Source organism: Cyanistes caeruleus, chromosome 4, assembly GCF_971803275.1.
Source record: "Cyanistes caeruleus chromosome 4, bCyaCae1.hap1.1, whole genome shotgun sequence".
In the NCBI taxonomy this organism is placed as follows: Eukaryota; Metazoa; Chordata; class Aves; order Passeriformes; family Paridae; genus Cyanistes; species Cyanistes caeruleus.
Genome location: NC_141704.1, coordinates 58,244,380 through 58,256,674, shown reverse-complemented (window position 1 = coordinate 58,256,674; position 12,295 = coordinate 58,244,380). Strand labels below are relative to the sequence as shown.

At 45.2% G+C, this 12,295-nt stretch overlaps 1 protein-coding gene across 6 annotated transcripts; it reads right to left on the bottom strand.

Annotated features, from left to right (window-relative positions):
- Positions 1 to 2,955: 2,955 nt before the first annotated feature.
- LOC111936992 (protein mono-ADP-ribosyltransferase PARP12-like) lies at positions 2,956 to 10,992 on the bottom strand. Of its 6 annotated transcripts, none has more exons than XM_023938189.2 (9): positions 10,866 to 10,992; positions 9,212 to 9,252; positions 8,200 to 8,335; positions 7,599 to 7,719; positions 6,482 to 6,566; positions 5,580 to 5,655; positions 4,734 to 4,864; positions 3,700 to 3,851; positions 2,956 to 3,287 (listed from the first exon to the last, which is right to left on the bottom strand). In XM_023938189.2, exons 3-9 carry the CDS (start codon positions 8,257 to 8,259, stop codon positions 3,007 to 3,009), a joined length of 906 nt encoding a protein of 301 aa, XP_023793957.1. In that variant the 5' UTR covers positions 8,260 to 8,335; positions 9,212 to 9,252; positions 10,866 to 10,992; the 3' UTR covers positions 2,956 to 3,006. The 6 variants fall into 6 exon arrangements, with proteins under 6 accessions (XP_023793957.1, XP_023793965.1, XP_086741095.1 ...); XM_023938197.2 differs by having other exon boundaries at positions 9,417 to 10,936; XM_086884969.1 differs by lacking the exon at positions 8,200 to 8,335 and having other exon boundaries at positions 10,866 to 10,987.
- Between the last annotated feature and the right edge of the window lie 1,303 nt (positions 10,993 to 12,295).

Sequence of the window (12,295 nt, the reverse complement as noted above, 5' to 3'; positions counted from 1 at the left end):
TGCAGGCAGAGACAAGGACAGTACATTTGAGCAAATCAAAAAAATACATTATTTATGTGAGTACAAAATGCATCCATTGATCCTTCTGAATTGTTACTGGTTCCTGAAAAGCAATTGCTAAAGGGATTACTGGAGAAGCTGCAGCCTGTCCGGGAGATGACACAGAGAGGCTGCTGCTGCAGAACAAGCACACTCCAGCACCTGCCCATCCCCTGTCAGCCTGGCAGACACTGGAAGAAGCAAACCCCTCAGAAAAAGTTTGGCTACTCACAGTGTTCCTCAGGCCAGACCTTTTCCATCACCAGCATGGTGACTGTGAAACTGTCAGTCACATGCACGAGTCAGAAACAACCCTTTCTCAACAGATCTTATTTTATTTTCAGGAAAAAAAAAAGTGAATGAAAAGCCAGTAGATCATGCTTAGTGTCTGCCAACGAGCACAACATGCTGCTGATGGCTTGCAAGCATTTCTCATCTGAAAGGGTGCTGAGGAATGCTTTCTGGTCAGTAGTTTGAAGGCACCCAGGTGCTGCAGAGGCAGCCAGAGGTTCAGGTTGGGAAGAAGCTTTAGCAAATTTATGACACTGAACAGAAGTCCCATGAAGAAGTATTCGTAGATTAAGTTACTTTTCACTTTTACTAGCAGATCCTGTTCTCAGTGCCTCATTGGCAGAAATATCCCTGAGCCTTTTAGTTTTAGATTCCCAGATCTATTGGGTTAGAGGTTCAGGATCATCTTATGCAAGCTAAAAATCATGCTGCAGCCTGCTCAGCTCTTTGCTGGTGTCGACACAAGCAGAACTGGAAACCGTTCATGCTGAACACCATATTTTGGGTTTAGGTTTTGTGGGGCTTTTGGCTAGGTCAGTTTTCAAGTAAGTGAATGCCCTGCATCTGTTCCCCCCCATCCAGCAGTGGCACAGGGGAAACAGCAGCAGCACCCACCTGGAGGCAGAACTGCTCCTTTGGGCAGTGGCACAAAGGGAGAGTCCAGAGGGTGACCCTGAAAGGGCTCCTCAAGGAGAATTTCCATGTCAGATCCAGTACTCCAGCACCTGCAGTGCCACACCACTGCACACTGTTGGAGCTGCTCACGCCAGATCCTGCCTGATCTTCTCAATGTAACACCCAGCACCTAATTCTGGAGGCAGATGGAGGCTGTGAGAAACTCTCCCTGCAGTCAGAAATAGTTTTGACTTACTGGAAAATCTCATTTTCTTCCAAACTGTGCATGTTTGCACCTGTCCTCTGTTCTCTGCCTGGTTTCTTCTTTTTCAGATCAACACCCCCCCCTTTCCTGTGGCTGTCCTGCTTCTCGGCAGGCTTTTCCTTACCTTCTCCTGCCTCTGAGGAATTTGGCTATCATACTCTGAAGACCACCTTGCTGGAAACAACTCTCTCCCACATGATGAGTGGTTTCTTCTGTCATGGAGGAGAAGAATGGGGGAAGATGATTTATACATGGGCATAATTCCACAGAGTATTTTGTATAATAGCAAAACTCTTCCCAAACCCTCCATCTCCCTGCCCTTGTCTTGCCCAAAGGCTGTATGTCCAAGCCCCCTTAAGTTGATGAAGCCATGGAGGAAATCTGTGGAATGTTGCAAGGACCAATGCAGGGTGACAGCTGAAAATGGTCGCCATTCAGTCCCTTCTCATCCACTTCAAGTGACTTTCATTTTTACTTCCTGACTACCTGGAAAGTTCTCTGCTCACCTGTGACTGACGAGACTCGATAACTAATTTGCAAAAGAACAATCTTTAGGCTTCTGCAAAAGCAGTGAGACATGGAAGTGCATGAATTAGTGCATCTTAGGGACTTACTGCAGTCTTTCCAAATTCTCTAAAGGCACTGATTAAGCCTGAAGATAGCAGCTTTAGGAAAGCTGATGAAATCCTACACACAGCCCTCCTCTTGGTTCCTCCCAGCTATGGCACACACAAGTGAACCATTTGTGACTCCTCTTCTAAATTACAACTTATACATCACAACTGTTTTAAAATAAGCCATTTATTTTTGTTTCCATGCTATCAGTCATCCCGAATGTTATCCCATTATCCACCAAGTTTCAAGTACTATGCCATAATTCAAGCTTTCCCCACTGTCCATCCTAGCTGGAGTACACAACACCAGGGAACTTCTCCATCATTGGGAGTGCCAGGCAGTAGCAGGGTGATCCAGAACAGCCACCACCAGTGTCAGCCTGCAGGGTGGCAAGGAGGTGGCCGTGCCAGCAGCCAGCCCTCACAAAGCCCCTGTGTCTCACCACTCACTGCTGCAGGAGCTGGCTCCACAGCCCTGGTGGGACACTGCTGTGTGCCCTTATTCAGCCCACCATGGACTTCCTTGTTGCTGGTGTCATGGCATTGGGGGAATCTAACTTCAGCAGCTACCATATCCCTGCTTTTCTTGACCTAAATCCAGTGTGGACAGAGGAAGGAGTGAGTGCTACAGAGACATGCAGACTTGACACAGCAGAACAAGGTAAGAAGAGATGTCAGCAATGTGACCAGGAAACAAAGCAAAGTTCTTTGCCAATATTCATTACAAAGCCTTTAGGATGCAGGAGTTTCCTGTTATTTACTTGAAAGGCAGGCCATAATTCCTCTCTTGACCACCATGATGTAGGTACTTTCACTTTTCCTTCCACATTCCCTGCCCAGCCTCCCTTTGGCATATCAGCACCATTACAGGCAGGAATCAACCCCTAGGTGAACATATCAGTGGTTCAAGGTCATTTTTACCTCAGCAGGTGTCACAGTATGCAAGGCAGGTATGTCCCCATTCCAGGCTAGACAGATGGTGGATGGTAAAGATTAGCACTGGTTATGGGGAAAAAATCGCCCCTAACAAAAAACTATGCCCCCAAAGCCATCAGGGGATTGGTACTAGTTCATTGCATTACAAAGTGTTCTAAAGCTACAACTAAAATTAAACAAACATTAAAAAAAATGTACTGAAGAGTAATTTATTCAGCGTGAATTCAAAGGACATTCCACCATTCATTACAGGACCACACAGCTGGTCTCAGTGCTGTACTCCAAGATATAGGCAGGGTAAACTTGTTGCTTCTCAAAGATGACAAAGATGGAAGGATCTGTCGGGTCATCCACGCAGCTGTCATAAAGTCTGTTTGAATTTTTGGCTCTGGGTGGAGGGCGGCAGTACTCAGGGTTCCCCTGCACAAAGTCTCCAACAAGAACCTGGGCTACGAACATTCTGTAGCGCCCACTGTGAGAGGAACAGTACTCGTGGGAATAGCTGGCGTCTCTGGCAAAGTAGCTTCCTAGGGAGCAGAAAAAGCTGCAGGTCAGAAAATACACCAGCCAAGGGACAAACACGTGATAACAGCACTTTGGCAGCCAGCAATTCAACAGCCCCAGCTAGCCCTACAACATGTGGGAACATTCTTGCCAGGAATTCCCAAACTGGCTTATTGTAAAGTACCGACAAACTCCAGTCTGCATTTCGCCATCCACCTCCCATCACACCTGTCCAAGAGCAGGTACCTGAGGCAAAGAGAGGTGGTTTTAGCCCTTCCTGGGATGGGATTGCTGTGGGTGCTGGGTGATGTACACAGGTGAGGGTGCCTTAAAGGCAAGAGTACATGGGTGTCTCACTCTGCACCCACATCCCCCAGCCTGGCTGGGCTCTGCAGTCCCTGCTGCTACAGCCCCTACACCCTTCTGCACTTGTACCTTTTCCATACATCGTCCCATGAGTCCCACAGAGTCTCCAGTCAAAGTTCTGCTCACAGATGGCAGACACATGGGATGGACTTGTGCCATGGAACAGGAGCCTCTCGTTTACCGCTTTCAATTGATGGAGCTTCCTCATCTTTTCTTTTTGCCTAGAGACAAAATAAAACCAAAAAAAAACAAACAAAAAATCCAAACAAACAAACAACAAAATTACTTGTTATCCTGGTTCAAACAAGGAGAGTTTCCCAACTCAACTCTTCCTATTTCTGGGTTGTGGAGGAACAGTGACACCACTCTCAGTGGGGTTACTGCCTGCTTTGCGCTTCTGCTGGTACCCTGCTGCACAGCTGGCTCCTGCCAGCAAAACAAAAAGTTCTCAGCATCACTGTGGACTGTGTCACCCACAACTTCATACCACATGAGAGAGTAAAGAGACAAACATCTCTTGACTGGGAATTGGTCAGTTCCCATGTTACATAAATCCTGAATATAAAAATATGATTATAAAACTGAGCTGTATGAAGCCACAGTGAAGACTGTATAATCTCTGCCCCTTTATCACAAAAAATACCTCTCCTGTTTTTTTCTTTCTTTTTTTAACTCCTATGTGGAAGACACTAAAACCAAAAGAATAAACCTGAAACACCAAAGCTCAGTTATGATGAAGGAAAATAATTTGCTTTTTTGAATAACACTAGCAGGAATCACACACACATCTTGCTAGGGATAAAAGGCCCATTTCTACACACACAAAAGAACACAGATGCAACCTTAACAGCCCAGTCACAGAAAGACGTGCCCCAGTCTCCTTCCAGGACTGCCCCAGGGAAGCCTCAGCCTCAGAGACCCAGGTTTTGGGGCAGTCATAAATCTGGGCCACCAGCCAGACCTGGGAAGAGAGATACACGGCAGCCTCGCCTCTGCTGGACTGCTGAATTTGGCGGCTCCAAATGTAGTCTATAGAGGACAACTGATCAGGAAATACCAGTCTTCTCATACAGTAAGGATAATGAAATAAAATAGATACAAACCACTGAAAAATGTCCCAAAGTGTTGGGTTCTGGATCCTCTGGAGTTGGTTGATGCAGTAATTTTTCATTGTCTTCTCAAATAGACTCTTGATTTTTCTATATTCTTGGGAATCGTAACTGAGCTGTATCAACTGAAAATTTTTAAAACATTAAAAATAAGGTATTAGTAAGAGTATAAACTCCCAGTCCTTCCAAAGGACTCATCAACCTTCTCACATCTGCTGAAAAGCCCTACCAGAAAAATCACAAGCTGCTCCTGGTTTTCCTGTTAACCCTCCTTTACCATCACTCCCCATGGGGAAGCCCAGGCGCCGACTGAGGGAAATCAGTGCAATCCCATGAGAGCTTCCTTTAGAGGACACACCTCCACAGCTGGACTACTTTTAGTTCAGAGTAAACTGAAGTTGAAACACACAGCAATATTCAGGCTGAAGCAGAGAGAAAGCTTCACCTGACACTCTAGCTCCTTCCCTACAGGGCTAAGCTGCAGTTTTACTACAGCAAGTAACATCCTGCCCCAAACTGAGAGAAGAAATGCCCCCTTCAGATGCAATTAATCTGCTTTGTCAGAGGATGAAGTGCCTTGAGAGAGTGCAAAGGACAGGTATGAGCAGCAATGGCCTTTTTTACCCTGTATGGCATCATAGGGGATCTCAGTGAGCCTCCCAGGAAACGCATGTCTATTCTGAATATTAAACTATTGGTCATGTTTCACATCATAGTTGCTTATTTTACAAGATACATTTTTAAAAGCTGGTAACATCTCAACTGCCTTGAATTATGGTCTTGGAAAAATCAGTACAGGACAGAGGTCTCCCCATCCACTGGGGAGCTGGAAAGTCCTACCTTGAACCCGATGTCAGGTAGAGCAGTTTTGTCCCACTGTGGAGGATAGACAGGATGCAAGAGAGTCGTGTTTTGGCTACAGAATAGAAAAAGGAGCCAGTCAGCTGGTGATAGTCCTAACCAAATCCCCCTTCTGGAGACTTTAACCACAGGCTCTAAAGCACCCTTCAGGCATCCATTCAGGAGCTACAGTGTGTTTGCTTTTTGAATGAACACACCTTAGGTTGAACCAGCACTTTATTTGAACCTTTAGCTTCACATGCACTGTCTTCTGGTGACTTTCTAAAGCAGAGACGGCTCTTATTAAAATAAATCAGTACCACAAATAACATTTATAGCAGATGTGTTAAGGTGAACTTCTCTTAGAAAAAGCCGTAAGATAGGGTATCTAAAGTAAGTGCCCCTAATTCACTTCATTTCAGTGGATTTGCCTGTTCCGAGTTTTAGTTTATCCTCAGCTTTTCAAGGGATGACATCCATATGCACCACAGCTCTTGGGATTGGCAGTCCCTCACTCCTAATAGCTGCACAGTTTATTTATCAGTGTTGGGGCATAAATCAAGGAATAAAAGCTCCTGGCACAGTTGTGTCAGCCCTATGCAGCCTTGCCTCTCACAGAGAGAGCAGATCTACTCCAGTGGTCTCTCACAGCTGCCAGAGACTGCCACCAAATGTCCCTCCAGACAGCTTTACAGAAGCATTGCATAATTCACAAATACTGTCACTGCAAAATGTACTGTTAAACCAGTCAGGAAAAGAATGAGTTTAATAAATACATATTCATTTCAGGAATAGAAATGAATTTAAGAAATACAAAATAGCATTCTAGGCAGGTAGGAGGAACTTCTTAGCAGACAGGTGCTGTCCTCTAGAGACATTGTTAAACAGTGAATGTGCATTACCTTCCATCTTGTCCACCTTCAGGCTGTTTAGGCAGTCGAATAACACTTCTTTGAGTTTGAAAGAGCAGATTTGTTTGGATCATGTCTTGAAGAAAAACACAATAACTCAATAATGAGATAATTCATTGTCTAGGGACAGGCTCTTAAATATTAGGTAAAAATAAAAGAGGAGATAGCCTTGAATATTGCATTGTGGAGCTCTCTCTATCCCACCCACCCCAGTTCAAACTTCATTCCCTCTTGCACTGCTCCTACTTGGAGATCAGCAAGGTTAACCACTTATTAGCACAGGTTGTGAAACTTGAAGGCAACCAAGCACTAACTGCACCTGCACTGGTATTCACATCCAGACTGCTGGCCTGAGAAAACCATATCTGATGGCAGGCCTGCAGCAGAAAAGAATTTTCAGTGCAATGGGGCCACAAACCTGGCTTTCCTGGCAGCACAGGGCTGCTCCATGGTGCTAAAAGGGAAGCCTGCCCTCTCTTCTTAGTCCTGTAACAATATCACAGAGAACATGCTATGTGACATGGCTAATTATCCATTGTTTCGTCCTTTAAGTACCACTCTTTATTCATGCCAGGAAACATTAAAAGTTTGGAAAGCTAACAGGAGTTTTAAGACGGGTAAATAAATTAGAAACAGAAAAGCATTTCTCATTTCCCCATTTCTCTCTCTCTGTGCAACCAGCCCTAAATTTGTGTTTGCTGCACAATTCTTTCTCTCCTGTAAGTAGCTTGCAAGATGTTCACCGTAGGCTCACTTCTTCACCTTTTGATTTTTCAGTGGTTTTTTTTGGTTTTTTTTTTTCTCATTTCTCATTCCTCCTTTTCAGGTGTATAAACCCAAATGTGTAAGCCAAGGTGCCATGAAGCATTTATTCTCAACTCTTCTGAATGTACAATATTTCCAGGTATATTTTTTTGACTACAGATGCCCAAGTGAGAACTCCAAGTGGAGCATCCCAAAACTGCAGAGAAATTTACCTACTGCTCAAGTTCTGCTTGGAGAAAATTTGCAGGAGGAAGGAGAGCTGTTTGAAGAGATACAGACATTGTGTGAAAACATTCAAGCCAGATGCTCTGTGTAATGAACTTAAAACAAGGAGATACTTCACCTGCAAAGTCTAACTTATACTTCTGAGAACCAGCCCTGAAAAAAATAACACCATTCTTGTCAGCTAGATATTCCTTCTCCAGAAATGCAGATGTTACAGTGGCAGTGGCATGATCTGGGTGCTGCAGAAAGAACAAGGAAATTATACATGTTAGAAACCACCCTTCGGTTTAGGTGTCACCGTGGGGAAATACCAATGTTTTCCCCAAGCCCCTGTGACAGGATGATGTTTTATAATAAGTCTCTATGGCTTCATGCATTTTGTTCTACAGCAGTGGAGGGGTACCCCACTGAGCACAGCTGCTTCTAACAACAGCAACAAAGCAGCCTTCAGCCTGTGTGGTCAGCTCCAGCCAAATGATGTTTGTCAGCTCTGGAAAATGCACCCACTTTCAAAGCCAGTCCCTTGAAAGCTTTCACAGAGTTCCAGTCCTGCTTTGAGGGACAATTAAAAAGACAATTCCACACAGGCATTGGAGCAGCACTGCAAGGGCACCCAGCGGTGCGTGTAGAACACACCAGCTGCAGAACAACGCGCTCTAAACAACTCTCCAAAGATGGCTTAACAAAAGCTTTTGGCATGAACAGCAAATGAATTTCACCTCTTTCCCGTACTCAATCCACTCCTTGGAATCATCGAGCCAATACCAAACATATTCCATTTCAGGAGCAGACAGATGGGTCAGGAGACAACTCAAGTGCAGAAGAGCAGATGGGCACCTGGCTGCTTGCTCTGCCCTGCATTGGAAAAGAAATCCAGATCAAACTAGATGTCTTTTCCAAAGCTGCCAAGTTGTGCAGTATCTCTGGTCTGATCAGAAATCTATTCACTTCTCAAAAAAGGAGACCCCCTCCTGGAAAGTGCAGGTTTGCCCCAGAACTGAGGAACTGGTATTTGGATGTTTACAGGGCATGGTAAACACCACAGTAAAAATCAGCAATGACCCTGACTGCTCTGGCTTGGACCTGGGCCACTGATTTTCCCTAAAATATATCTTCCTAAAAAACACCTTTAAGAAAGTACATTTGACACAAAGATTCTCCTGCAGCCCACAAAGAGACAGCTGTTCCCCTGAAGCCTGTGGAGATCCATGGAGCAGAGATTCACACTGCAGCCCATGGAGAAGCCCATGCTGCAGCCTGTGGACAGGCCCCGAGGGAAGCTGCAGTCCATGGAGAAGAACCCGTGCTAGAGCACATTTATCCTGAAGGACTGGAGCCCATGGGAAATGAACCATGCTGAAGCATGGGAAATTATGAGAACATTGGAGGTGTAGATGGCAAATCTTAGAGACTGAGGACAAAATCCATTTCCCTTCCCCTCTGTGATCCTTTGGTAGGAGAGGGTAGAAAAGTCAGGAATGAAGGAGTGAAGTTGAACCTGGGAGTCCAGCAGGATGGGAGAGGGGAAGTAGGAGATCTAATTTTCTTTTCTCACAATTTAAATCTATTTTAATTGGCAATAAATTAACTTCCCCCAAGTCAAGTCTGTCTTGCCCAATGTTCACCTTGGCTTTATCTCAAATGATTAATTTTCCCATCCTATTTTCTCCCTGCTGAGGATAGGGAATGAGAGAGCAGCTCTCACTTGGAGTAGGGGATATCATTACTTACCAGCAAAGTCTCTGCTCTGCACTCTATCCTAGACACAGCACCTACAAAGAGAAGAACATGAAGCAGGTAGTCACTGCTAATTCCAACTCATAGGATTTTACTTAGCATCCTTGCTGTGCATCACTGTTCATTTAATCTCCCAGTTTTGGACTCAGACGACACTTTTTTAATGTATCTCACCGATTTACTGCCCCTACAACATTACCTATCATGGATCACATATCCATAGCCAAAAGCCGCCAGCCGTTGAGCTTCCAAGAGTCTGTGACAGAGCTGCTCTAAGCTGCCTGAAGAATCTGAACATGATATTGAAACAGAAACTGTAAATGATCACATGTCCAGCTCTGATGCCCTTTGTTCTTTAGCAGGATCAAGGGTATTCAGAGCAGGCCAGTGAGAGGAAATCTTTACAGGAGCAGTTCCCTCATAGAGCTGTTTACAGTGCAAAGGTCCACAAAACAAAGGCGTGGCAGTCCTGGACTGCCGGGACAAAAAGTGAGGAAGAACCCGGGTCTCCTTTGCAGACAGACCTTGTTCCAGCACTATCTGTGTACACAGTAACACTGGCCAGGCCTGCTCCTAGAAAAATGCTCCAAATTCTTCTTCTTCTCTTGTATTGCAGGGCGTTCAAGAGATCCAACACAACCATGAGATTTTTTGGACATGGCTGTCCCTGTTTTCCCCTCTGCACAGCACCATGATGCTTCTGCTACCAGCACGGCTGAAGAATTTGAAGTTTGTGGATTTAAAGGGTGGCATTTGAGGGGGGAAGTGGGGAGAGGGGAAATGGAAAGGAAATCAGGGAAGTGGGGTGAGATGATGTTTCCAGACAGCTTTTTTCCACTGGTTCTCCCCTCTCTTTTCTTTCTATCCCCACTCCAGATGACCCCTGCTAACCCCTTCCAGCTTCCCTGCTGGGACTTGGGGCTCACAGTCTGCCCTAATCACATGAGCTGGCAAAACTGTCTGCTGGCCACTTGATTCCCTTTTCACTTTCCAGCATTTCTCTCCATGCTGGGATTCTCCTTTCACCAGCTAACCACAAATAGAAATAAACAGAGTGAAACACTTAAAAAAAGCAGACAGAAATATTTCACCAGCAAGACAGGTAGTGTCCTTCACTACCATTCACACTTCCATTTTACTGAAGATCTCACTACATGGTCTTGTGCAACTGTACATTTACTTTTTATATCTTAATGGGAATTACTTTATACAGAGAAAAGTTCATACTTAAAAAGCAGCCTCATGCTAGCTTTTCCCTTACACATGAAGAAAAGATGAATGAAGATACAAACAGAATTTACAGTATGACAAAGTGCAAGCAGGTAACCTTTCAGCAGACCGTAAAGCCAAGCCCACAAGCTATGAAATCCTGAACTTCCTGTGTGTCCAACCCTCCCTTCTCAGCTGCACCCTGGGAAGGCTGTCAGAGCCCAGCATGTGCCACTTGCCTGGCACAGTTCTGTCTTCAGGCTGCCCAGTCACCACCCTCAGGAGCTGAAGGCATCAGCCTTGTGCTTGCCAGGCTGGATGAGCCTGCTCAACCCTTGCTCTGCATGGCAAAGGTGCCCTGGCTGCAGCAACACCTTCAAAAGTAAACCACAGGTGGCCTGTGAGAGCTCCCTGTGAGCTCCCCACAGCACATCTGTACCTCACAGTCTTCCTCGCAGCCTCTCGCCGTAGGACCACGGATTCCTCTCTGCCACAGACCCTTGAGGAAGTGGGGCTGAGTAACATTTCCTTCTGGTTATTGCGACAGACGCATGCGCATCTGCCAAGTATGAGCCGGCCGGCCAGGCACAGCCCTGGGCTTTGGCAGATACAGCTGCAAAATAAACATCACTACGAACCAGCAGAGTTTATCCCTGCTTCTGGGTTCCTGTCATTGCACTTACCTAAAGCAAATTCCTCACAGCCTTCCAGTAGCTGGGGATGTTCAGGACCTTCTTCTTTCTATAATGAGCAGCTTCTGCTGAACATCATTCTTGGAAATCCAACAGCTTTTATTTGCATTGTAAATTGACCCCCCCAAATCTCGGTGCAGAAAGCGGATGCATCGTTCATCCTGCTGTCCCCAGGGTTAGTGATGGCACTGGTGGGGGTTTTGCAGCAAGCAGAGCCACACTGAGCCACACAAACCTGTGTGTGCTGAGCACAGAGCCCTGCAAGACAGGCTCGCTCAGCCCTCAGAGCTCTGCACCATCTCAGATGTTTGTGTTCCTGTACCTTGAAGTCTGATCCTGCTCTCTGCTCTTCCCACACAAATCAGACAAGGCTTAGGAGCTTTCCAGTCTGACCTCCAGCCTTTCAAAAGCTGACAGAGCTTCCCAGCAGACCTCTGAGGTATTAAGCTTAACAACAAGTCAAGTAATCTTAACCATGCAAACTTGTTAAGCCAAAAGCATTTCTTTGGCCTTTTTTTTTTTTTTCCCTCAGATTCTGTTCAGTTGAACTGCCCAGAAGATTTTTCTTTTCTGGTGATCCAGTCACACCAGATCAGTAGTGACTGAAACACATAAATCTCTGAGTTTTCAGAAAGTATGCACTTTGACTTCATTCTATAGACATAGCATTAAAACAAACAAACCCAACAGCAACAAAAGACCTCTAGCACACACACACAAAAAAAAAAAAAAATAAAAAAAAAATAAAAAAAAACAACACCACAAATGTGATTATGAAGTTGAACTCTCACTTCTGGCCATTCTTGAAGCTCTTAGGCCTTCTGAGGCCTAAGTAGACATGAGACAGCAGCTTTAGGAGGAGCGTTCTGACTTGGTAGAAAATGCTTACATATCTTTGCTGGGAGCAGGACACCATCTGCTCTAAAAACAAACAACTGTCCACAAACTGGAAACTCGAGATCACTGTAAACTGATACCTTGAACATTGTATTTTTTATTTTTATCACTTTTAATTGCAACGTCATCTGTGGAGCTGTTGAACTTCTGATTTCTCAACCATGCTACTACATCTGTCTGCATTTCCAGAGTCTGGGAATGGAATAGGTCTTGGAGCAAACATCCTATGCATAGCCCTGCAAGATCATATTCCTGCACAGTCAGCAGGGGCACCCAAGTG

Bases quoted from the DNA above. Each gene is read 5' to 3' on its own strand.
- LOC111936992 (XM_023938189.2), bottom strand. From the start codon at position 8,259: ATGGAATATGTTTGGTATTGGCTCGATGATTCCAAGGAGTGGATTGAG. The intron at 5,656-6,481 runs GTAATGCACATT...TCTATTCTGTAG, and splicing joins GAAGGTGGACAAGATGGAAG to CCAAAACACGACTCTCTTGC. The intron at 3,288-3,699 runs GTACAAGTGCAG...TCTGCTCCCTAG, and splicing joins TGGGACGATGTATGGAAAAG to GAAGCTACTTTGCCAGAGAC.